The sequence below is a fragment of the Epinephelus moara genome, chromosome 5, assembly GCF_006386435.1.
Source record: "Epinephelus moara isolate mb chromosome 5, YSFRI_EMoa_1.0, whole genome shotgun sequence".
Taxonomy (NCBI): domain Eukaryota; kingdom Metazoa; phylum Chordata; class Actinopteri; order Perciformes; family Serranidae; genus Epinephelus; species Epinephelus moara.
The window spans coordinates 14,377,831-14,403,623 of record NC_065510.1 but is presented as its reverse complement, the minus strand read 5'-3'; the positions used below and the strand labels follow the sequence as shown (position 1 = coordinate 14,403,623).

The window sequence follows — 25,793 nt, the reverse complement described above, 5'->3', positions numbered from 1 at the left end:
ATTGAAGATCACAGATAATCCCAAACTGACTTTCGGATTATCTGAGCAGCTCTGTCAGTCTTTGGTGTTTGCTACACAGTGTGGCACTGGACAGAATATGTTCAATGAGCACAGTTTAGGTAGTTTTTTTTTTTTTTTTTGTAAAGATAAATTCATGTTGAATCAGAAGCTGTAACATGTTAGATCAGAGGTAGGCAACCTGCAGCTCCGCGGCAGCATGTGGGTCTCTAGCCCCTCTCCAGTGGTGCTCTGTGGCTCTTACACAAATTACATGAAAGTGAATGACGGTTATTTTTTAACATTTCAGTTTTCATTCATCATTGTTGTAGGTCATAAGTGATTCTTAGATTCTTCACTTGCTAAATGTGTAGCCTGTACACCAAATTTAAAAAATGCTTTTACATTTTGTCAAATAAAGTGTGTCATACATCTACGGCCTGGCACTTTATTCTCCTAAATTGTCTGAACCTCAGTAGCAGTGGCTAGTCTTGAGTCTAGCTAAGCTTGCTTTGGAATCCAAATCCAAAAAGTCTCAGAGTAAAATAAAGAATCTAATAGTGCATGGACAGATTCATTTGCTTTCACCACTAACTCTTCAAAGTTCGAGCACCAAACAATCATAAATAGCCCATTGCAGAGAAGCTACGTTTTTGGGTGGTTAATGAATGCTCATTTAGACCTATAGGTAGTGTTGATAGCCTAATTTTGTCTGTGTTACCTTCATTAAATTGCTCAAATATGTTTTTCTCTGGCTAACAAGGGCTTTTTTGATAGAATATTTTGCCGACCCGTGGCTCAGGTGGATCAGAGAGCACAAATTTTGGTCTTTCAGTTTCCTTTGGTCCCCCGATGATGTCTTGTTGAACCACAACCACCTCTGCAGTCACACTGCACTCTAGGTCATAGAGTTAAAGATGTAATTTCCTGTCCGCCCCCGCATATTGTGCACTAAGATAAACCCATACGAATGAGAAATGAGAGTGTGTGACCGGAGGGATGTCACTTTTCCCCTATTGTGTGCGTGTGTGTGTGTGTGTGTGTGCGTACGTACTAGGTCTGCACATCACAATATGCCCACAACTCACATTGCAATCGCAGTGTCTGTAAAAGTAATTGCAATATCATTTTTTTGAGTATGGTGCAGTCCTAGTGTGTAAGCATGCCAGTGTGGGGCTTTTAAAGGCTTCTTTCTAAGTTTCTATAAATTAGCTGTTCTATTAGTGCGACTGTCCCACTACAATGCTGCTGTAAAGTGATAACATGTTGATCTGCTGATGTAATGTGGCTGCAGGACCCCCTCCCTCACTCTTCTGACTTCTCTGTGCGTAGGAAAGTTTTGCTGATAAGGCATTTATCTTCAGTAAATGTCTGCTCACATTTGGTCATGGTCACATGTTTGTACTGCCTCAAGAGTCACATTGAACAGGTGACATAGTGTAGCTAGCTGTGTGTACGTGTGGGTTTAGTAACACTTGACGTGCGAGTAAAATAACTAGTGGTTAACAATGTTACACGTAAACTGTGCTTATAAGCTTACAGTAATTAGTCATATGCAGAAATGCTGTGTTTCAGTGCTGGGGATTAGTCATGGAGCTGTGACAGTGCCAAAGTGTGATGACACACCAGCTGTAGATTTTCCCTGCTGAAATGACAGCACACATGGGAGGAAGGGAGGGAGGGAGAAGTAAGGGAGGGAGGGGGGAGTGCCTTTGGCCTGGTCTGGCCTTTAGATGTGGGTCAGCTGCTCTCCAGTTGGCCTCTCATACTGACTGCTGTGTTGAGTTAGCTTTGTGCACGAACGGTTTGAACTTAACTTTTAAACAATGCTTTCATGGCAAAGCACAAATCACCAGTCCTCTTTTGTCACACTTCTCATTGAAGTCTTATATTAAAATCAAATCACGTCTCCTTCATATAAAGTAAAATATGATGTGTGCTTATCAGCTAGCACAAAGCAATTTCAACCAATGATATCACAGCATCCACCCATCAATCAGTCTGCAACTTTTAGCCACACAGAGCTAAGATTAAGTTAGTCAGCCAGCACAGCATGCTACATCGGTGTATCTTTGTTTCCCCAAAATACCCTGGTTAAGGGCAGCTGACTAGAATTTATTAAGTTTAAGGAAAGTGTGACAGCTCCAGATTATGCACAAGGCTTTTTACAGTGGACTGCTTCAGAAACCGGAGCATACCATGAGCTTTGTCTCGCTCTCCTTGACGGATACTACTATGCCATCAGTGTCAGTGTTGGAGGCTTACTGTTACGACATGCTGGCTTTTCAACAATCAAGTCAAATTTTGTCCAATGTCAAATTCTGCCTGGATATGCTGTTTTTATCTGGAACTTCTGTATGATACTGAAGGTAGATACTCTCAAAATGACATTTCACCTGGACTTTAACATGTCCAGCGTTGCCTAAATATTACATCTTGAGGTTAGATGTTGTCTTTGTGGAGAGCACACTAGCTCACCTGGTAGAGCAGGCACCCCATATACTAAAGGCTGTGTCATTACCGCATTGGCCAAGGGCTTGATTCCAACCATCTGCCCTTTCCTCGTTTGCGCGTGGAAGGGCAGAGAGGTGTGCTTTCTCTGCCATAGGCTTTCCACATAGGTGTGTTGAGGGGTGGAGAGGTGTGCTCTCTCTGCCTTAAAGTTTCTTTATGCTTCTGCGTACACTCGTCTATGTCGCTATGCAATTCCCCGCCAAAGTGCTTGGGGGCGCGGTGTTCTTTTATATATACCTACCTAGACTCTGTGACGTCTATGGTCGTTGCTCGTTCATTGTTTGTCTATCTTCCGGCTTTGCTCTAGTCACAGTGAAGATGGCGACCGAGAGAGAAAGACTGTTGCTGGAGCTCGAAATGATCGACATTGAACAACAAATGCTCTTATTACACATGTTGCGACGACGACGAAGAGAGAGACGACTGCGCTGATGGTCTGTACGCCCGTTGAATGGCTCGAGGCAGTGTTGTGGTACTGCAGCAGGAAGTGAAACCTTGCGAAATGCCGGAAATGATGTCGGTTGAAGGACCAAGGGACGCAACGCCTCTGCAAAGCCCTCTGCGTCGTAGGTATGCAGAGGTATAAACCTTGCTTTAGGCTTTCTGTGTAGGCCTAGGAAAGGCAGAGAGGCCCCAGAACAGAGCCATACCTCCAAATATAATACTGAAAGTGGAAATAAAGTTTTTCTTTTGGCTAAAGTGAACTAATTTTTTTAGTGAAGGTTGTCGACCCCGGGCATCAACACTAAAAAACAACAACAAACGTCAACCCTCTGGTGCGCTGAAAGAAAAGTCAGGGCATCACCAAATTAATTATAGGGTTTATCCTCTGAGGACCATGAACATCTGTGCAAAATTTCTCGTAAATCCATCAGGTGTATGAGATCCTTTAGTCTGGACCAGACAGAAGGATCAGCCAACCAACAGTGTCATCCATAAATCCACACTGCTAACGTGGCTAAAAAACCAAAGGCCCTCACTTGGTCAATGACGTCGTCCACTCTAGTCATCATACAGATGTACAGTACACTGAAACCAAGACATGAAATAATGGTAAATATTGGAAAAACTTGCCACAGATGATGAGTAACAGGGATGTTGTGCTATTTGTTAAAGCACTGGAGCACACCTGTGACACACCTCCATTGTGACTAAGATCAATTTTTCAATTCACTCAATCAACTTCCTTGTAAGATGTTGGCAAGGCCGGACATAAGTGACAGAATAAAGCTTCTTAATGCAAATTCCCTGTAAGAAATGACATCTAACCTAGTTTTAGTCTATCAGTTGTAACTCAATCTGTACACATTTCATTTGTTTGTAGCCTTTTCTCTGGAGGGATCTGGAATCAGCTTTGCAGATCTGTTCCGCCTGGTGGCTTTCTACTGTATCAGCAGGTAAACAAACCAACATTCGTTTTATTCATCCATCACATCCCCAGCTTCTCCGTGTTTTGTTCTGTAATGAGAGGGTGATTCGAAGATGGAAAGTCCATGGATGAAAATAATGTTTGTCGAGTAAGCACTCAGCTTTCGATGCCCAAGGCTCTCACTTCTTGTTTTAGCTCGAGAGACTCAGACGCACAAAGGACTTAAAACAACAGACTAAAGAAATAAAGGGAAATTGTGGTGCAAGCAGGACCCATCACAGCACTTGTTTCAGTTAGAGAGATGACCACAAATCAAACAGGCCTCTTAAAGTGTACAATTGTGGATTATATCTCAAATTAATTTTGATCTACATTCTCAATCCCAACATGTTTGCTCTATATATCTTTAGATCTTCATATCTGTTCCTTTGTAATGGAGACAAAGGTTGTGTCAGCATGTTTATATGAGCAATGATTGAAAGTGTTTTCACTTCTCTGTATGCCAGTGTGTGTTAGTGCATATCACTGTCAAATGAGGACAACGTGCTTCATGACCCCGACCATAAAGACAGAATCATTTACTTGTTATTGTCGATAAACGACACAGATGTGTCAGTGTTAAGTTGTACAACTAAACTCACGCAGGCAGCTTCATCTGACTACTGTTGCATCCTAATTCATGTTTTAATCATTTCTTATATTGTATTTCTAATATTCATGTTTATTGCCTGTTCATGTTTCACTCAGGGATGTCCTGCCTTTCACACTCAAACTCCCAGAGGCCATTGCATCTGCTAAGACTCAGAAAGACCTGGAGGAGGTGGCTCAGCTTGGAGCAGGTAGCCTCATTTATTATTTTATTTTTTAAAATCACTGTTGTATGCCGGGAGTGATTCTTATGTGTGTAGCCTATATACTGAATAAGAAGTAAGGGATAATGTGTAATGAGCCGGTGAATACTGGGAAAATAACTCCCGACAGGGGAGTAGAACCCCGACGCGGCTAATTATCAGTTAAATAAATAATTTGAGACAGAATATTGATTAATTATACGATTTTTATTGATTTATAAATTAAATCGGGAGGAGAGAAAAAAAAACTGCCGGCAACGGCTGAATCTGTGCTACAATAGCTACAGGGAATCAAGATCAACGATCAACCTCCCTGTCATCCACAATCTTGTGTCTCCTCTCTTCTCCGGCATTCTTCTCATCTTCAGCCAGTAACCATGACTCAAGATTTTCATGCTCACCAAATATGTTAAAAGTTATATCATGAAAATACTCCATCTTTGTATCTTGTAAATTATTATTTTGAAGCGGTAACGGCTACGTTAGCCCGATAAAAAAGTAACTGTTGTCAGGGCAGCGTCCCTAGCAACGCTGGGCTACATAGCAATGGTCATTACACAGTAATATCAGACCTCTGAATGCCGCGACTGACCAATCAGAATACAGCATTTAATAGAGCCGTGTAATAAAATGTTTTAACATTTTGTGAACTACAATGTGCTACATTAGTCTACGTCCTGGTGCCTTTTCCCCTACATTTTACCAAACCTCAATAGCAATGGCTGGTGTTGAGTCTCCCTAACTAAGCTAGCTATGAATTCTTAATCCCAAAAAGGAAAAAAAAAAGAGAGAATTTAAAGGTACTTGTACCTACTTGCATTTCACACAACACTTTGAGCACAAAAAACTCCAACTCCCTCCAAAGGCCTACTCCCCCCTCCTCCATTACGTCCTCATTACGCCTACAATAGACGTAGGTGTAAGCAAGGTAACGTTAGATACACGGAAGAGGAGAGGGAGTGTAATGTTACAACCAAGACAGTCAAACGCAACCCCGGAGTTTTAAAACTCAACCGGAGTCAGTGATGACTGATGAGTTTTAGAATAATAATTAAATAAATAATAATAAATGTTATGCGACGTTTTCTTAGAACCATATGAGAATGGTATAATTATGAGTTTTTATCTCTGGTGGAATTCACTTACATTTTAGTGTGCCATCAGCTTATTAATAGCATTTTAACCTAAACAAAGAAAAGCATAACATTTCCAGAAAGGGAAGTGTTATGCTTTAATGGTGCTTTCACCACCAACACTACAACGTTAAGGAACCAAACCAGTCATAAGGAGCACACTTCAGAGTGACCACATTGTGTTAAAACATATTAATGAATGCTCATTTAGACGTAAATATGCTGTGTAACCTTCATTATAAGGCTCAAGTATGTTTTTGTGGCTCTTTTTCTGGCCAAAAATGGCTTTTTTGATAGTAAAGCCATGTTAATTGCATACTGGCTCCCAGTTCTGTAGCAAAAATATGAATGCAGAAAAATTAGGGTGACATTGATCTCACTCTCTGAAAAAAAATGGAATAAGCCTGCACTATTTCTTAAACATTACCATTAAATAATGTGGCTAAGGTAAAGAATATATAAAGATTAGACCTCAGAAGTTAAAACATCAGTATTCTTTTAAACCTAGAGGTGCCAGTGTGGCTGCCTGTAACTTCTCCACCTGCTATAACATGCAAACAGTCAACTAAGCAAGCAAATACAGAAAGTTTGTTAGTTTATTTATTTGTCTTTGTCAGTTCACGCTGACCACTCAGCTCTGGTTTCACAGCAGATTCAGTCACTTCATCTCTGTCAAGTTATTCTCAGCTTAGCTCCTGTGAAACTGCAGTGAGTCAGCTTCCTACAGTAGAATCCTACGACATAGCTCAGTGCTTAGTGTGGGGGATAAGGGAGTGGCCAGTGGAAAGCTTCAGTAGGCTGTGCGCTCCATAAACACACACATACATACCATCATACCACATTCAGACGTGTGTCAGCGCACAAGCCTTTCAAGTGTGAGTGCTAACAAACAATGTGCTCTAAACTGTGTCAAAGCTACTGACAAACATGAAGAGCCGCTTTTATATTTGCGTGTTGACATTCCTGTGAATAGAAGTGGGTGTAAGGCTGCGCTCAAATGGCTTTTGCACTGCTGTTCTTTCATCTGTTGTGAAGGGGGGGCAGAGGCAGCGTGTGAGCCTCTCTTAGTTAACTCATGCAGTCAGTAAGGGAAACTCCCCTTCACCACTGGAAAGCTTCTATTTAGAGACAAAACGCAGACGATCATATTATATGTTGTGGAATCTGAGCACGCACATGTGAAACACAAACACATGAAACAAACAGTGCCAGAGGCATTTAAATATTGCAGTGACTTTGGAGCTGATTTGCCTCTGCAGAGGGCCATGGAGGGGGTTGTTCTGCTGCAAAGGCACATTTTAGGGACTTATTAAGAGCTGATGATGATCGTAGCAAAGTCAGCTTCTCATGAGAGTGGGATTCAACTGGCGTCTTTTGCCAAGCTGGCAGCAGGACTTTAGGGATGGGTGTTGGGTCGGTCGGTTGGTTGGTCGGTTCGCCACTTTGATCCAAACCAACGTATGTCCAGAGTACTGGATGAAGTGCTCTGACATTTTTCACTGATAATCATGTCCCCTTCAGGATTTGTAGCTTGATTTGAGCACAATCATCAGGTCAACCTTTGAATTTGTCATATACTGCATTGTTGATGACTTTCTTCCTGCAAAATGCCGCTGCTAATTAGCAAATGTTAGAGTGCTTACACACCGAACTAAGATGGTGAAGTATTAAATGAATTGCGTGTTGTCAACCTTTGAACGTCTGGTGTCCTCAGTCATGTTGCCAAGAAGCAAATCCAGTCGCAGCAGCCCCGCCCAGGTCAGGTGTATGCAGGGGTGTTTCTAGGATTTGAGGACATTTGGGGCTTAGTCCAGACCTCTGTCAGGTTCTGGGGAGCCTCAAGCTCTATTTTGATATTATTTATGCACTCCAGCACCCTGTTTATGTTCAAAGTTTAATAATAGTCCCAGTGTGAATTAATTTATTTTCATTGTAAATTAGAAAATCTTGTAAAGTTGCACATCACTGCTGAAGTCTCTTTGTCTTGTTATTCAGTGGAGTCATTAATGTCTCTATTACAGTCGAATAACATGGGACACGCAAGCGGCGAAACAAGTCTGTTGCTGTTTGCCCACAACAGCGTGCAACCACTATAATTATAAACAAATTGCTACACTGACCACGGAAACCAACCTTGCCTGTGCGGGCATTGCGCAACTCTTCTCTGTTTTTATTCGGCTGGTTCATTATTTTTTCCCCTTCACGTGGCTCTGCGGTCCTCCAACAGGTAAAACTACATAGAACTGTGTAAAAAAGGAGCACAGTTTGTTTTAAAAGGATTCAAATGAAAACCTGATTGTACCAGAGGCAGTGCAAAGCTGCAGAGCAACCTTTTGGGTGTTTTACATTTTTACATTTTGATTTAAATGATTCAATCCAATCAATGCGTCCTGTACCTGAAACAAGCCAGTTTATTAATTCAGTACTAGTTGATATAGCCCACACTTCCAAACCCTGCATAACCAACTGCTTTATCACTCAGCAAATTTCAGTATGCACACAGTGAAGCTGTATTTAGGCCATTAAAGGTTTTGTCAGTGGACTTCCATAATGCCATAGGTTCTCAAATATTGACCTCAGCGCCAGGTCTTTATTTGAAAAAGACATATTTATTCTATTTCCCCTGTTTTATGTGTGTTTTAGTAATGGCCCTCCCTGTTTTCTGATCCTTTCCCATTTTAATTTGCCATCTAAGCTGTTTGCTTTTCATCCACATTAACATGTTTTCTCGATAAAGTTCTCGTGATAGTGCACCCAAAAATGAAAATTCACCCACTACTCACCCATATGCCGAGAGAGGCTCAGGTGAAGTTTTAGAGTCCTCACAACACTTGCGGAGATCCCAGGGGAGAGGAGGTAGCAACAACACTTGCGGAGATCCCAGGGGAGAGGAGGTAGCAACACAACTCCAACTAATGGAGGCTGACGGCGCCCCAGATTCAAACGTCCAAAAACACGTAATTAAAAACCACAAAATATCTCCATACTGCTTGTCCGTAGTGATCCTAGTGTCCTGAAGCCCCGACATAAAAAGTTGTTTTTCGAAAAACATCATTTGAACTCTGTTTTTAGCCTCACTGTAGCCTGTAGCTCTAACTGCCTCTCTGTGCGCTGCGTTCACGTGTGTGCGCTTGCGCGAGACCAGCGAAAGCACGTGAACACACATGAAGGCGGTGCCCATGTCTCACGGAGTCGTGCAAGCGCATACACGTGAACGCAGTGTANGGGCTCCATAAGCCTGTATTAGGTGGAGTTGTGTTGCTACCTCCTCTCCCCTTGGATCTCCACAGGTGTTGTGAGGACTCTAAAACTTCACCTGAGCCTCCATCGGCATATGGGTGAGTAGATAATGGCTGAATTTTCTTTTTTGGGTGCACTATCCGTTTAAACGTTCCCTCAGTATTTACTGTTGCCTCAGTTTTGCTTTTTTTTAAGTCACCTTCAATGACACTAAAGCCTTCCTGCATAGATGTTTCACATTAAAAGCCACTCTGCATCAGAAAATGCACAATTGCCCCCGTTCAAAGTAGGCTTTTAGTTTGAAAAGTCAGCAGGATGTGTTAAATTTAATTGACATTAATTTAACCTCAACCCTCAAAAAATGCAAGTGATTTGAATTAGTGAATGAAAACGGTTCGTGTTTCATAAAAATAAAAAAACTTGGAGCAGCAAGTTGTTGAGTGTGGCGTGTTTGTTTTATAGATGGATTAGTGCCTTTGAAATATACATCATGATGCTGAAGTTACCATGTGAGCTTATTCCACCCCTCCTTGATGTTTTTTACTCAGCCCATAAGTGACCGGTCTTTGGACACAAACTAAATGTATCTGTGTACCTGAAAATTTATGGTATGCTCTTTTTCAATCAAATGTTGCCATATGTGCTGTTGCGAGTCGTCTGCCTGCTGCAGACAGACTCCACAGTGTCAGGTGACCATTGCTCACATGGACCAGTAAGAACACCACAGGCAGACTTGAGTCCGAGGTGATTGTGAGACATATGAAACCGTTGCACCCAGCGTCTTTTATTGCTCCAGGAATGCAAGAGTAACGATTCTATTTATAGCCTGCGGGGACAGACAACACTGAGCTTTCACTGCATAGATATTTTGAAGTGGCAAGATTTGTTGCCTTGTTTTTTCCAGTTTGGTGAAATCATTGTGTTGTGACTAGATATTCATGCTTGGAGATAGGAGAATCTTTCTTTTCAAGTGGTTGTTAAAGCTGAGTGTATTAGCGTCTTGCCAAATAGTTGAAAACAATGGAGTAATTCAGTGGAAAGGCACAGAGGAACATCAAAATGGGAGCACATGTCCTCCACTGTTGTGGGACACTGCACTGTCAATATGGAAAAAAACAGAGGCAGGAATTCATGTATATACATAAGGTTTGCTGTGAGCTATAGCTTCATTTTACAACAGAAAACTGTCCTTAGACTACTAAGTTAGGGGAGACACAGGTCAGCAGTGTGAAGAGTCAAGAGAGAGGAAAACAGAGCAGGAAGAAGGAGTGGAGGAACTGGAACTGCGTGCCGTGTGTTGTGTTTAGTGCCCTCCCACTCTGTGATTAGCATGGGCGACTCCTTCTCTGTCTCTGGGTGTGTGCCGGCACCCAGTGAATCTGAGCCAAGAGACACGGGGCTGAACTCACAACGCTTTGCCACCAGCAAGACGAAAGACACGCTAAAGCAGAGAGGCAGGCAAAGAGAAAACTGTGGAAAACTTTGAGGAAACGTCTGAACTGTTGGTGAGAGGAAATAGTTGAGAGTGCTGTCTTTGTTCTGTCTCGACTTCTCTTTAACTGGTCTTTTTTTCTAAAGACGTGAGGACATATCCTGTCTCTGAGCCTTGAATTGTCCCAGGAGAAGTGTGTGTCTAGCTTAAGGTTAGTTAATGATTGACTCTGATTGTTTCTGTGTGTTACAGGCTTCTGGGACTCTGCCCTGTGCAGTCAGCGTCGCACTTCTCCTCGTCCCTGTCGCCCTCTGAGCCGCACACTCAGTCCCCAGCGGACCAACAGGAACAGGGAGGTCGAGGGGTCACAGCAGAGACACACCGGGGCTCACTGCGACAGTGCACCCCCGACCCTACGGTCCCACGCCCCTCCACCTTCCTTTCATCTGGAGAGGAGACATTCCAGTGGTCCTCTGTGCTTCGTCAACCCCCTGTTTCTCCAGACTCATCAGCACCGCCATTGTGAAGACGATCCACCTTCACATGCTGTCAAGTCCAGTAGCAACCTGGAGAATGCAGGGCAGTCATCTGAGAAGCTGTTAAGCAGCAGTCAAGGTAGCGAGTCAAACGTGGACAAGACCAAACTGAACGGCAAATCACGCCCCCCTCCCCCTCGACCCCCTCCTCCCCGCTCCATGCCACGCCGGCGCCCTGCCCCACCTCCACCTGGACCTCCAGCAGCCACTGCCAGACCCAAGAGCATGCCAGTGGCCGTTGCTGTCTCTACAAGGCAACAACAGTCCTCCGTCAGGCGCCCAGCACCCGCTCGGCCATCAATGGGTGCCAAGCAAAGCAGCCCGTCCAAAACTGCAAGCTCGCCGATCTCCGTGCCTTCAAACCGACCACCTCCAAGGCCTAAGAAGCCTGATCTGGAAGCTCACCGCTGCCACATTGCCCTGGATGATGAGACTATCGCCAGAGCTCTGTCCCGTGCCAAGCTCCCCACCTGCCAGCCTCCACCTGCTGTCCCTGCTGATGTACTACTGGAGAATAACGCCGGGAGTCCGTCCCATCCGAAGGAGAGGGGACGCCAGCGGCTCAGTGACATGAGCATGTCTACTTCTTCTTCTGACTCACTGGAATATTCGCAGTCTCCGGGATTCTCCCTGGGCCTGGCCCCTAGCCCATCCAGACACCTTAATCATCAAGACCCAGTGGAGGACAGCAGTGACGACGACGAGGATGGGGAAGAAGATGAGGAGGAGGACTACGGGGTCAGTCTGGAAACGGACCTCGAGATGCGTCTACGTCCCTCGTTCAAGGCGCGGAGGCGAAGGGTCGGTGTGAGCCTGAGTGGCGGCTCTTTCATCCTCCCCAGGGCCCTGAAGGGACGGTTTCGCAAAGTAAGCGGCATGCTGAGCTCCCTGATGACCCCGGAGAGACGGGCGGTGAAAAGGATTGCTGAGCTGTCCAGGGACAAAAGCTCATACTTTGGGTCCCTGGTCCAAGACTATATCAACTTTGTTCAGGAGAATCGAGGCTGTCACACCTCAGGGATTGATTTTCTGCAGACTCTCAGGCAGTTTTTGACACAGATGAAGGCTTACCTGCGCCAGAGCTCTGAGCTGGACCCTCCTATTGAATCACTCATACCTGAGGACCAGATCGGTAAGTTGTACTTGTACTTTTGAGATGTGTTACATGCATGGTGCGTCCTGACTAAATGAAACATTTGCTCATGATTGCGTGATCACATGTGTGCGTGTGTGCGATCTTTTAGTCATACCCCGTCTCTGACGGCACTCACTTATCTACATGTTCTCCTTCCAGTACAATTTGAGAAGTAAAACCTCTTCAGTGTTGCTTCAGAAAAGGATTTCAAAATGACTTCATTCATTGAAAATGTTCAGTGAGTGCCCAGGCAGGCCATTGCCCTGGGAATCAGACAGGCTAGTTGAAGTTTTCCATATTAGTCTTCCTAATAACTGGCGTTGAGTTACAGAAATGCCAGCGTGCTGTGCCCCAGTAAGTTATTCTTGGCCTCTGTTGGTTGGAATAAGCTTACAGTGCAGTCGAAGCTCATATATTTGTATTAGAGTCATTCAGCCCTTCATTACGCTATTTTTGAATGAATCAATCATAGAAATTTATGACACCATCTTTACTATGACTCTTTTTACTAAACATATATCACTCCCTCTCTAATATCTGTTTTATATAACTGTAAAAATCAACAAAATTCTGCGTCAAACAACTGAATTTATTTCTCGGCAAATTACATTTGATCCCATCATGATAATGTTAATATTTACCTTCACCCAATACTAATTTTAACTGAAAGTTAAAATGCATCATAATTCAGTGCAGCCTCTGTTAGCTGTTAGCTCTAGCCACCGGCTGCTAACAGCTAACGATAACTAGCTCTCCTCCTGCCAATATCAATCAATCAATCAATCAATCAATCAATCAATCAATCAATTTTATTTATAAAGCCCAATATCACAAATCACAGTTTCCCTCACAGGGCTTTACAGCATACAACATCCCTCTGTCCTTAGGACCCTCACACAGATTTGTCGTTCACAATGTAGCGTTATCAGGGAAACAATATGGCGTGTCCTCTGATATGTCTATAGTGAGTTTACTGCATCATTTTGTCCCAACAGCGCCCCGGGCAAGATCTCTGTGCATCCTTAACACGTGTTCTAGTTTCCAAAGTACGACAGGGCGCCGTTAGTCTCAAGCCCTGCTTTTTGGCCCGCCGAAACAAATGATATAATGCAATGGAAAAACTACTACATCTGTGAATGTCATATTATTTGCAGATGGCAGTCAACAAGGCGAATATCATCTGATACCGATGTTCGACAGATAAATTGGTGCATCCCTAATTTTAGGCCTGCTTGGTATTTAACAAGTTGGTACCTACTGAAATGTAAGAGAACTGAAAGCTGGCGGCGAGTGCTTCACCAGATATATGGTCTCTTTGACTGTTTCAAAATCCTGTATACTGTAGCTCTGTGTGCTTTGGTATCAAAGTTGTTTATATCCTCCATTGAGGTCATGATGATTGTAAATATAAAGTTTGCAGGCATGTGCAGCTCTATCAAAGGGACGTTTCATTCCAGTCCCATTATTGTGGACTTGAGTATTTGCATGAATATGTAAGTATGTCTTTGCACTCATCTCGCATCCCTTGTTCATTGTAAACAATAACAGCAAAGCCTTGTTCAGAGACAGAGAAGTGATCCATTCTGGTTGTGCTAACAGACCACAGATACGCACACCAAGCGTCTCACGCTCACAAACGTTCCCTTTGGAGAGGCGATATGTGAAGAAATGTAATACAGTGCAGCGACCGTGAAAGTAACCATAGAGTTTAAAAGTTTAGCTGTGTTAGTGGCACGATCACGAGAGACATCCGCTGTATATGCACCAGGGAAATACTTAAGTAGATTTTTTTAAGTGGTGAGAGGTGTGTCGGAATTACAGCTATCCATTTTTCAGTGGAAAAAGAAAACAAAACCAAGACCTGTGAGCAGACAGTCTGGCTGACATCATGCTACAATCCAACAGAATATGTTTAAAAGAAAGGAGAAGTGCTCAGAGTGTTTACAGAGAGATTTGGAAGAGTGTGGTTACGTTATGGCTCAAAGTCTGACATCTTGGGAGAAAAATGTTTGTGCTGAAGAGGAGCTAGAAGTAATAACTTTATTAAAGTATTTGTTGAAACTATAATACTTTGTGACTTGAAGAAGTAGAATGATCAACAATTGGGTGTTTGCATAGGGAGGGTGTACAGCTGTCAACACGCCCTAACTCATGGCCGTGACTGGATAAGAACAAACAGAGGGAGGAAAAGACTGTCATTACTGGGATGTAAATCAGAAAACTGCACATATTTTATGTCTGCTTTCATGTGCTTAAAGCATTTTTCTTACATTTTATTGTATGTGCTTGTTGGTATGTTGTTGTGTGTATGCACGGTTGGCCTGCCTCTGACCAGGCTGTCGTCTCTAGATAAAGTCCAACAACAGACATTGCTCAATATACAACGGAAATCAGCCTTTTTGGAGGGAATCAGGAAGTTCACACTCAGAGAATGTGTTTGTGTGTGTCTACAGCGTGTCCTCAACAGTACCCCTGCCTGTGTACACACGAGGATCTGTTGGATTTGCCCAGCTCCTGTAAACACCTTGGGCCTCCCCCTGTTCTCGACTTCAGATTTATTTTTCTTAGCAGTGTTCAATAAAGAGCTGCCAAACCCTTACCTCAGGCGACCTGCAACACTTGTCTCTTAGACACAGTGTGGGGGCATGTGCCGGAGTGTAAGTGGAGCACATTCACTCCTGCTCTCCTCTGGTATTCCTCTGACTCACCATAAAGCCAGAAATATTTCCACAAGAGTAGAATTCTTGTATGTGCATGCTCGCTTGTTAGTGCTATTGCAAAACTTGCATTGGGTTCTGTGCTGCTCACTGCATAAACACTGCCTGGAGGCTGGGGATACTTGTGCATGAATAGCTGTGTCAGTGCTGCCAGTGAACTAAAAGACACAATTGTGAATGCAGCATGCTATACATTTTTGAGGTAGGCAGGAAATTATTTGAAGCCTATGTATGTAGGTTCGAGGTACAGATGGAACCATTGTAGAGGTCTGAATGCAACCTTTTCCTGCATGTAAGCTGAATTAATGATATACTTATGAACAGGGCTCCAAGTTAGATTTGTCAAGGTCAGACTTAAGCTGAGACTCTAACTAATATGCCACTCTTTAACTCTTCAAAGCATGTAGCAAACAATCAGGTGGCCCCTGAGCTAAACTGCAAATGTGTAACGTAGTAAAACCTCTTTGAATGTCAGACTTTGAGGTTAGTTATTTATTACTATTGTTGCTTAAAGTTGTTGAACACCAGCAATTAGAGAGGATTCAGATTTAAGAAACAGATGGAGGATAAATGCACATAGGAAACTATCAGCACCTGATACTGTGAATGTAGTGAATGGTTGCTTGGTTTACTCATCTCTGAGTAATGCTTGCTGAATAATTACTGGACCTATATAGATAAAAGAAACTGTATATGTGGGCCCCTTCTATTGGATTCACTTCCTCAGCAGGAATGAGTGGGCGTGAGCGTTGAGAGACATTGTCGGTACTGTATATTACCTTAGTAGGTGATGTTCAGCAAGCCCCCAGATTGGAGAAGCAGACAGGAGTGCTGACACCGAAGATAGGCTACTGCTGTGGAGGGGGACAGCAGCAAAACATATAAGCCATCTTAAAAACGGCCAACCTAAAACAATTGATACCAGTTTAAGTGTACATTATATTTTCACAGCTTTACATTGCTTTCAGATTGTCTGTTCCAACAGGGAACTGAGGCCCCTCTGCTGTCTTCAAAGCCACCAGACTCTCACTTCACAAAACGGACAATTTACCTCACAGGACACAGGAGTTGCTGGTCTATCGCTGCCTTCATTGGGTAGTGTGTTTGTGTGATTTTGTGACTTTGTTGAATCCCAACTAACCTTTTAAAACACCAAAGCCACACAATAACACAAACAAACTAACTGATTGAGGCAGTGGTAGACCAGCAGCTGACTGTGTTCTGCAAGACTGAATTACTGTTTGTGTTAAAGGAGTCTTGTGGCTATGAATAGAGCGTAGATACGACTTCAGTTCCCCATTAGAAAGGGCTGTCTGACACCAAGGTAAAGTGATGAAAATACAGCATACACTTACACTGATAATGACTTCAGTAGAACAACATTTTTTTCTGCCACACAGCATCATTTTTTTAACTGTATGCCATTTTGCAACCTAGTAATCCAGCGATGCTGCTTACCATAATATGTAGGCTAATGCCAGCCAGCAAGCTAATGTGTGTGGTAATGTAATATCGTCACAACATTATTGTGTTTAAAAGCGTTAGTTTGGATTCAGCAAAGTCACATAATACCCAAACAAGCTAACAAGCCAATGCAGCGGTAGACCAGCAACTCCCGGTTTCTGCAAGGTAAAATTACTGTTTTTGTCAAAGGAGTCTGGTGGCTTTGACGAGAGCTTAGATAAGCTTAGCTTTAATTCTCCGTTGGAATGGGCTGTCAAATGGCAAAGTCTATGCAGAGTATATTCTGAATATAGCATACACTTACATTGACCTTTTTTTTTTTTTTGAGGTGGCTAAAATACGTTTTGCTACTGCCCAATTGAAGCCATTGTATCGCTCTCTTCAAAGCCACCAGACACTTCTGACAGAATCAGTAATTTTACCTCTGCTGGTCTACCACTGCCTCAGTTGGTTAGTTTGTTTGTCCATCTGTGTGACTTGTTTTGACCATGGATAACAGCACTGGGCCAGTCTGCAATTGAATACACCTCATAATGTCAGCTACGGTAGTTATACAGTGTATGGATAGTCATCTAATGTCATCTAATGCTAATGGAAAGCTAGCAAGTTATCTTGCAGCTATTTCATAAGACTGAAATGACTAAATGTGACTAAACATAATGTCTATCGTCAACATGAGTTCTGCCTGAGTCACGACAGATAGATTTTTATCAGCTATAGTGGTTGTTTACATATATGTATAAACGTTTCTGTATGGTTGTTTGACAATGAAGACAGCAACTCCCATGATACCATGCTACTTCACGACATCATCAAAGTCCTTTTGTTGTTGTTTTGTTTAGAGATCCCCAAAAGGCAGAAATTACATAATGTGTGTTTAATACAGCTTTACACCAAGCAAAATCCCCTAGTGTGTATCACTAACCAGTGGGTGTTCTCTGAGGTTAATCGTCAGTTGACCTTGTAAAACATGAATGTGATTTTTTTTATGTGATAAAGTGGGTTGACCTCCTTTATTTACAGTAATTGTTGTGGTTATAGCATTTATAGTAGTGGAAAGAACATTTTCCATTTGCTGTCATGAGTCCTGTCATTGGGCTTTCACAACAGGCAGTGACGCACTGTCCGTTGTAAAACTTTTCTCATTTGTTTGCATTTGAAATCTACTGGTGTGCTTTCACAATCAAAATGTCCGTTTCTCATTGACCTTTGCCTTGTCTGTCATCCTCTACAGACCAGGTGCTAGAGAAGGCCATGCACAAGTGTGTCCTAAAGCCTCTGAAGAGCGTGATTGACACGGTTTTACATGACTTCCAGGTAAAAGATAAGTGAAATCTTGTGATCCTGCAAGGTTACTGTTGGATGTTGGAGATGTTAGATTGCATCTCTACTTTCTTAGGTAGATGAGGTTAATTTTATCCCAAATATACGAGGCATTGTAGGCTTTGGAAGGAAATTAATTTACGCTATCTCTCAATCATAATTTTTATAAAGGTGAACAGACTCCTAACTCATATCCTTACTTCACCTTGGTCTGTTGTTCTCTGCAGGTGAGCAGTGGAGCTTTGCAGCAGCTAAAGGAGAACCTGGCCCTGGCTAAGGCCAAGAGGCCCCAGGAGTTAGGGGTGGACGGAGCTGTGCCCCCTGACCCCGTGGCTATTGAGAAGATCCGCCACAAATTCGTCAACATGAGCAAGATGTACTCCCCTGAGAAAAAGGTGTCACTGCTGCTGCGTGTGTGTAAACTCATCTACACCATCATGCAGGATAACTCAGGTATGAAGAAGTGTGAGATGGAGGTATTTTTATACCCTGCATATGACATGAAGCCTGAGACTAACACTAATATATCAAAATATGGCAGCTTTAGTTTAAGTGGATAATTTTTCACAAAGTCCAGTGTCCTATTTTTGGAATATAAAACGTTTTCTGAAATAGATTCTTCAGTCTTGACCTTTGTCAGACCTGTGTGCCCACCACACCTACCTGTCTCACTGCTCTCTGTCTGCTTCCTGCCAGGGAGGATGTACGGTGCTGATGACTTCCTACCCATGCTCACTTATGTGGTGGCTCAGTGTGACATGCCTCAGCTGGACACAGATATCCAGTACATGATGGAGCTGCTGGACCCATCTCTGCTGCAAGGAGAGGGTAGGTCCTGCTGGTTGCTCCACATCTTCCATGACTTTCTTGGTATACAGTATGTGTATGCTGAATTATTTCTTTTAGGCTCAATCCTAGTAAGCAAAAAGCTCAAAGGAAAAAAACAAGAAATACTCCTTTACCTGTCAAACCAAAGAGAAACTGGAGGAGGTTCACACCCCATCAGCACCATGGGCTCCTGAGCTGTCTCAATTTTCAGAAAATGTTTTCCTTCACTTATGGTTATATAATGCTGGATATTTCCCTCATGAGGTCAGTCAGATTACAGTGTGGTGTGAGGTTGATGTGCATTACAGCCTGTTGTATAACCCCGTCAACGGAAGGTCTGTCTGGGAGGAAGCAGAGAACAGAGGGCACACCTCCAGTTGAATGGTTGAAAATGGCTCACATCAATAAAGATCAAGGGCAGGGGGCACATATTAGAAATCTTTTACAACTGTCACACAATCCCGTCACGCCATAAGGAGGCTGTCACATTCGGGACCTGGGCCCAGATCTGAGTACACTTGACACCAAAGTATACCATATTGGGGCATGGTACACTGATCTGTGCCCAGGTCCACTTGAAAAGATGGTCTTGAGTATGGTTCATATGTACGTTGGTATAGTCTGCATCAGGTGTATAAACCAGCTTTATCAGAACACGCAAGTGGACTGCTGTTTAACACGAGTTGTAGTTGGCGAGCATAGTTGGTATTTGCGTGCGTTTCCATATGTGCGCTGCATGTGCCGTTCTCATCCTCTGAACTGCACGACCATGGGAAGGCAGATGAGAGGGGCGTTCTTGACACTGGGCCTCATTTTGTCAGTACTCGTTGATTTCTGGGATTCACCAGTGTTTTCTTATTAATGCTCCTCTCCTATAAAAGTGTTCGGCAACACCATCAACATTCACAGGGTTAATACAAGTGTTTCAGAACAGACAGTATTAGGAAACATGTATACATGTTCCAGTAGGAACCTTAACTACAGGTATGAACTTGAAAATGTGCATTTCCATGATCACATTCTCTATTAATAAATGCACAATTTTTGTCTCGCAGTAATTTTCACTCACTGAGCTGAGTTCAGTTTACCAGGAGGGTTTTGTAAGGGGGCTTATGAAACATAGACTTAGGAAGGAAAGTCCTTTTGACATTGGTAGGAAATTCCAGTCGTTGTTTGATTTGAATGGGCTGGAGCAGGCTCAGAGGAAAAAGGAGGCTGGACCCTCCCAGAATGAAATATTTTCCTATCAGCGTCAACCTGTATGGCACGCACAGTAATCTCATTGTGGAATTACTCCAGTGTATGAGTATAGGTGTATCCTGAAGCCTCAATTTTGAAAATGCCTATTCTTGTTCTGATTATTTTTCCATGACGAAGGAGGAAGTGTTCACTTCTCGATCATTTTTTTATGTGACTCATTTAATGTCAGCTGGTTTCATTTCTAGACAACCAGCTCTGTTCTGTTTTGTTTTCTTCACAAATCCTCAAGCATCTCTCTCTCATTTCTGCCCACTCAGGGGGCTACTACCTGACCAGTGCGTACGGAGCCATGGCCCTCATCAAGAACTTCCAGGAGGAGCAGGCAGCCCGGGTGTTGAGCTCTGAGGCCAGGAACACACTGCACCAGTGGCACAGACGGCGCACTGCTCAGCGTTCAGCGCCCACTGTGGACGACTTTCAGGTATCACGCCTGACCTGAACCCATCTTGAACATCCAGGCAGTGAGTCTAAGTTGTACCAATTCCAAATAAATCCGCACTTCATATTCAGCATTGGAAAGGTGCATGAAAGGTGCTGTGTTGCACCTCCCATCGGTGAAAAGGAATATATGTACAAATTTTACTAACATCTCAGCATGAGGATCTGAATCTGTGGTTCACTTTTTGTAACTTTTGTAGAAAGCACCATCTAGTGGAGCATTTAACAACTGCATGTGGTTTCTATCGATAGCAAAAACTTTTTCTGCCTGCGTGCTTGATTCATTTGTAATACCTCCTTCATTGATTGTTGAAATGTCTGTATTTACTTCCAAATGTTAACACAGGACTTTTTATTTCTCCCTGTAGAACTTTCTCCGTGTAGCCCTTCAGGAAGTGGACACAGGCTGCACGGCCAAAACCCTGATCGTCCAACCTTACACGACCACAGAGGAGGTCTGCTCACTCTGCGCTTACAAATTCAAAATCCCTGACCCCGACACCTACGCACTGTTTCTTGTCACTGAGGACACCAGCCAGCAGCTCGCCCCGGACACACACCCTCAACGAATCAAAGCCGAGCTCCACAGCCGGCCCCGAGCACAGGTCTTTCACTTTGTCTACAGGAGAGTGCCTAACCTTAACCTTTGTATCCCTGCCATAATGCACAATGGGAACTGCCTTCAAGTTGAATAGCGCAGGAGAAACTAACAGCTTTCTGCACTTGATCCTAAACAAAAGTTATGTTTTGTGGTGTTCTGGTGGTGCTTGCACATGTTTGTGTTGTAGATAGATTTGAGGACGTCTGAATGGAAACAGAAACCAAGCTGTACATTGGCATATTGAGGCGGATATAAAAAGTCTTTGATCAGATATGATGCCATGCAAACGATATGGTGAGTTATTTTTATGAAGAACCACGGGATAGGATGGACTGCGGGAAGTGCTGGTGTTTCACTCAAACACTTTAAGACTGTGGCTCAGATTTGGGTCAAAAAAGGCTGAGAATGGTAAGTTGCAAGTTTGATTCAGGTTGTCGACAATTCAGCCATTTAAGGACCATCTATCTGGTTAGATTAGGTGGTATGCTGAGCGGAAATTGTCGAATAGTTTAGAGTGGCTGGTTTACAGGGTTTTTGGTATGTGAAGTATTATAAGGAGGTGAAAAGTTCTTCAGATTGTTGGACAGGTGTACCATCCTTAAAGGTACTGTATGTAACTTTTACATGTATTATTGTTTAATATTGCCGATGGGTAAACAGATAGTAACATAACTTAAAAACTGAGACTTTCCCGACTTTCTTTGTTGCCTATAACAGCCTCGGGACTGACTTCTGTGTAAAGGACAGGGTCCGAATTTTCTGGGAAAATCCAAAGGAAGTGATGAACCTTGACCAGGAAACCCTTTCTGGCATAAAGCCCTCAAGGTCAACTCCTCTCAATAGCGTGCTGCATCTCTCTTCAGCTCCACAACAGTGTGCAACAGTAGCAAACATTAGTTAAAGGTCCCATATTGTGAAGAGTCAGATTTCCATGTCTTTTTAAAATTAAAGCAGGTATAGGTGCTTTATAAATACTGTGAAAGTATCAAAACGCTCAGTTCACAGAGCATTGCTCACAGTTTGTATTCAGAAACTGTGCCTGTAAGCAAGCTGTCAGGATTTCTGTGAATTTGTGATGTCACAAGTATACCAAAGACTGTTTGAGACACAAACACTCTGTTTGTTTGTTTTTGGGATGTTTTGCGGTGTGTGACTGACATCAGCTGACAGGAAGTAAACATGGATCCAAGCCATAATTCAGACAGAGGGTGATTACAGGTATATTCAGGCAGGCAGTATGAGGAAAATTATGATTTTTGTACATTAAAGCTTGTAAACATGTCCCTGTGGAAACCCAAAATACAAGTTTGTACCTGAATATGAGCATAATATGGGACCTTTAAGAAATAAAGTCTGCTAACATCAACAAACCACCGACATCCACCATAACAAGGGTCCACTATAATATATATTTTGCAGTGGCAGCCAGGAGACAGACCTTCACTTTCAGCTGAGGTTTGAGCTGGCTGAATTTGGGTTGTTAGAGCTGCTGAATTAAGGTCTTTTTCCAGAGCTACCATCCGCGTTCCTCCAGGAGAAGTCGTTTCTGGAAGGACAGCAGGGTGCGCTAGCAAATTCTTGTCTCCTTTGCGGTCTGATAAACAAAATTCAGTGCCCCATATCATAGTATCAGTGCCCCCTAGTGCTGAAAAAAATCCCAGAGGAAACGGTGACATGTAAAACATATTTGGATATTGTGGTTTTAGCTGGCTCATGTTAGCTAACATTAGCTTGCGAACGAATTGCTAGATAGCAAACGTAGCACTGAGTGGATAACGTCTGCTAATTCATCCAGACTCTCAGGGGTGGTTTGCAAATTACTTAACCAGCTATGAAGCAACGCGTGGCAGATCCATGAGGGGTAGCTAAGTTAAGCTAAGGTTAGCCAGCTAGCTGTAAAGCTACGCTTCATGGATCTGCTGTCGGTTGCTTTGTAACGTCAGCAGATAAGGTCATTAGCAAACGGCAAGCTAGTTAGCATCACGGAGCCAATGGTCCAAATTGAATGCAGGAACACACCAATAGCAACATTATTCTAAATACGACTGTAATTTATTTTCCAGTATTCTATCAAACAGGATGTCGGTCGATCACGGTCAGTCTTTTGTTAGTCACTGTTGCGCTTGGGGCTACAGAGGGTGCTGACAGCAGTTCACTTCACGGCCTCAGAGAGAGGTGTCATTAAAAACAAGTTACATACAGAACCTTTAACAGAGGTCATCTAGTTTATATTGCATTTTATATAACTAACGTTTGCCTAAACTGCTGTTATCCCAGGTGCCTTCAAAACAAATTGAACATTCTGTATGCTACTGAAAGCTCTCCGCTCTCATTCAGTGATGAGTCAGCTTTCATCAAAGTGACCCAGAAAACAAAATCAAAAAACAACACAGTGCTAAAACATTGATTTATTTAGTAAAATGAACTATTGTAAAAGTTATGATTGTTATTTTTATTGCTCTTGTGTTTATTTTCTGCAATTGCTGGTCAATTGTAGCGTGTATGCCTGTGTAGAAATATTTTTATATTCAAATGTTTCCTTTTCATCACTAAAGATTTGTATTCTGACATAATATTTCTGTACTGGACTCGATAGTGGACTTGGATTTATGCCAGTTATTTCTCAAAAGTCAGTTTAAAACAACACTGTCTCTGTTAATTGTTATGTAAAGCTCAAAGCTGACTGTGGAAATATAAAAAATATCTCCAAACGAGGCTACTTGCTGACTCTTACATTATATTATTTTCAGGAAACTTTGCTACTGTATTTTAAAGAGGAAGTGTCACTTACTGGGCATAAAATTAGGTGTCTGTGTTGCACAATAATACCCAGACAATAAAGGAACAGCGGGATTTTACATGATCTCTAAGATGTAATTCACATACAACAGGCTGTAAAATGCACAATTGGTCACACATTGTTCAGTCTGCAAACATATACAAATTAAACTGATTAAGAAATTATTTTCAGAGCATGGTCTAAACAGAAGGGAATATTTGTGGAGCATTTCTGTGGTTTAATGTATAAAGTCAAATGAACAATTTGTCGTTGTGGTTTTTCTTCTTCCTGTTTTGCCTTCTAAAACATAAAATAACCACTATTGGATTCATAGGAACTGAACACTGAGATACAGAGGAATGAATCTTTACTTGTTCCTGATTGGTCAATAATTGTGCGCCCATACTGTACAACTGTTGCTAGGTGAAACACCTGCCTGCTTGTACTACTACACTCCTGTGTAAGGGTGCTCCTGGTACAGACTTGCTCTCTCCCATACAGTAATAATCTTAATCACACACACTTTTTGGCATGTACAAGACAAGAAGGCCTTCTCACTACTGTCTGATCATAAGTGATATGTTTATTTTGATTTAAATGTATACACATAGGTTATGCCTTTGATTGCATACATTTTAAAATTGGCCCAAACAATAAAGTCACATATTCACAATAAGGTATTGTGTAACGTAGTAGATGCCAACTGACTGAATAGCTTCCTGGAACAGTTAGTGAGTTATTAAGCATCAAATTAGCCTTTCTGGAGTACCTGCCTTATCTAAGTGTTAATGCAAAGAGTTTTAGGTAAAGTCTTCCATACTGAGTACATGAAGTCAGTGCTATGTTTACCAAAGTGAAGCTGGTAAAGCATCTTAAATTCATTGCACGTGTTTGGTCAGTTTCAGGACAGCTCTAAGAGGAGTGGTGTTTTGGAGGGTATACGCGGGTATATGGGGTTACCCATCCCTTTTTCTAGCCGTTTACAGTTCAATCACCTATCAGCCCAAAATCAACTGGATTATGTAACAGAGTAAACCCACTTCCTCCTTGGTAACCTACCCTTTTACCTGGTACTATACCCACCTTGTCAGCTGTCAATACACCACTGTCTAAGAGTGTTATGTTGGATAAGGAAGTCAATAATAAGTGAGAAAAATTTGGGAAAGGCTTAAAAATAAAGTACTCTCAGTACATCTGATACAAGATATTTAACATGCAAATTACAAAATGATTAGACAGTACATTGCAGCACCTAGAGGTTTGCAGTTAAGTCTTTCCTTAGTCTTCTAACGACCATTAAGAATTTAACTCAAATGTTATTTGTGAAAAAATATGTTTATCTCAGTGGTGCAAAGTTTACAACAACCGTTATGGTATTTCATATTCTTCAGTGTCACTTCCTGACAATGTTGACTGGCCACAGTGTTCGCAATTTTTTTTTTAAATAGATTAATTTTGTGCTCAAAGTTTAAATAAAATAAAATAAACCGGAAAGATAACGTATGACTACAGTAGAAGACGCGGGTGATGCGCATGCGTCATCCTCCGAGCTTGCAGTTGAAATGTCATATCTCTTTGATCGGCAAACCGATAACACCTTCGTGAACTAACCGCTAGCTAGTCGAGGTATCTTTTTTTCTTCTTGTATCTTGTTTTCTGAGTATTTGTATTTGAACCCAGCACAACGCGGAAACGTCAACTTTTTCACCGAGCTTGCTGACATTATGGTAAGTTACTATCTAGCTAACGTTACAGACTGTCGGGAGTAATGTTAACGTTAGTAACGGTTAGCAACCGCTAGCGTTAGCTGCGCCGCTAGCGTTAGCTGGTACTGGCAAAATAAATCACACTGGCCGCACAAGACCCAAAAACCGGCAGCCTTATTACTTATCAAAGACAATTTGGTCATAAATTGACAGGAAATGCTTATGTAAAATTCGGGTTTTTAAATTAACTTCTTACTGGCTTTAGGGAAACTAGCAAAAAACTAGCTCATATCAACTGTTAGCTAACGGTCGTCAGTGAGAAGTAACTGAAGCCCAGCTAACGTTAGAATCATGTCATATATCTTTTGGTTTAAGGAGGTGGAGAAGAATCTTCCTCCTCATAACTGATAGTTATGTTTGGTCCCAATTCATGGGCTTTATCCCTGAAGGCTGCAACCTTGACTGGGACA

At 42.4% G+C, this 25,793-nt stretch overlaps 1 protein-coding gene across 3 annotated transcripts in view; it reads left to right on the top strand.

The window, feature by feature from the left end:
• LOC126390323 (ras and Rab interactor 2-like) overlaps nucleotides 1–23,882 on the top strand; it is a 49,203-nt gene extending 25,321 nt beyond the window's left edge. For 2 of the 3 annotated variants that reach the window (XM_050044575.1, XM_050044576.1), the window contains 8 exons: nucleotides 3,836–3,908; nucleotides 4,628–4,719; nucleotides 10,789–12,204; nucleotides 17,623–17,705; nucleotides 17,939–18,164; nucleotides 18,408–18,539; nucleotides 20,057–20,220; nucleotides 20,606–23,882. In XM_050044575.1, coding sequence (XP_049900532.1) covers nucleotides 3,836–3,908; nucleotides 4,628–4,719; nucleotides 10,789–12,204; nucleotides 17,623–17,705; nucleotides 17,939–18,164; nucleotides 18,408–18,539; nucleotides 20,057–20,220; nucleotides 20,606–20,932 — 2,513 coding nt within the window. In that variant the 3' untranslated portion in view covers nucleotides 20,933–23,882. Of the gene's footprint in view, nucleotides 1–3,835; nucleotides 3,909–4,627; nucleotides 4,720–10,788; nucleotides 12,205–17,622; nucleotides 17,706–17,938; nucleotides 18,165–18,407; nucleotides 18,540–20,056; nucleotides 20,261–20,605 lie in introns of all 3 variants that reach the window. The other variant, XM_050044577.1, reaches the window with a different exon arrangement.
• Nucleotides 23,883–25,793: the final 1,911 nt, after the last annotated feature.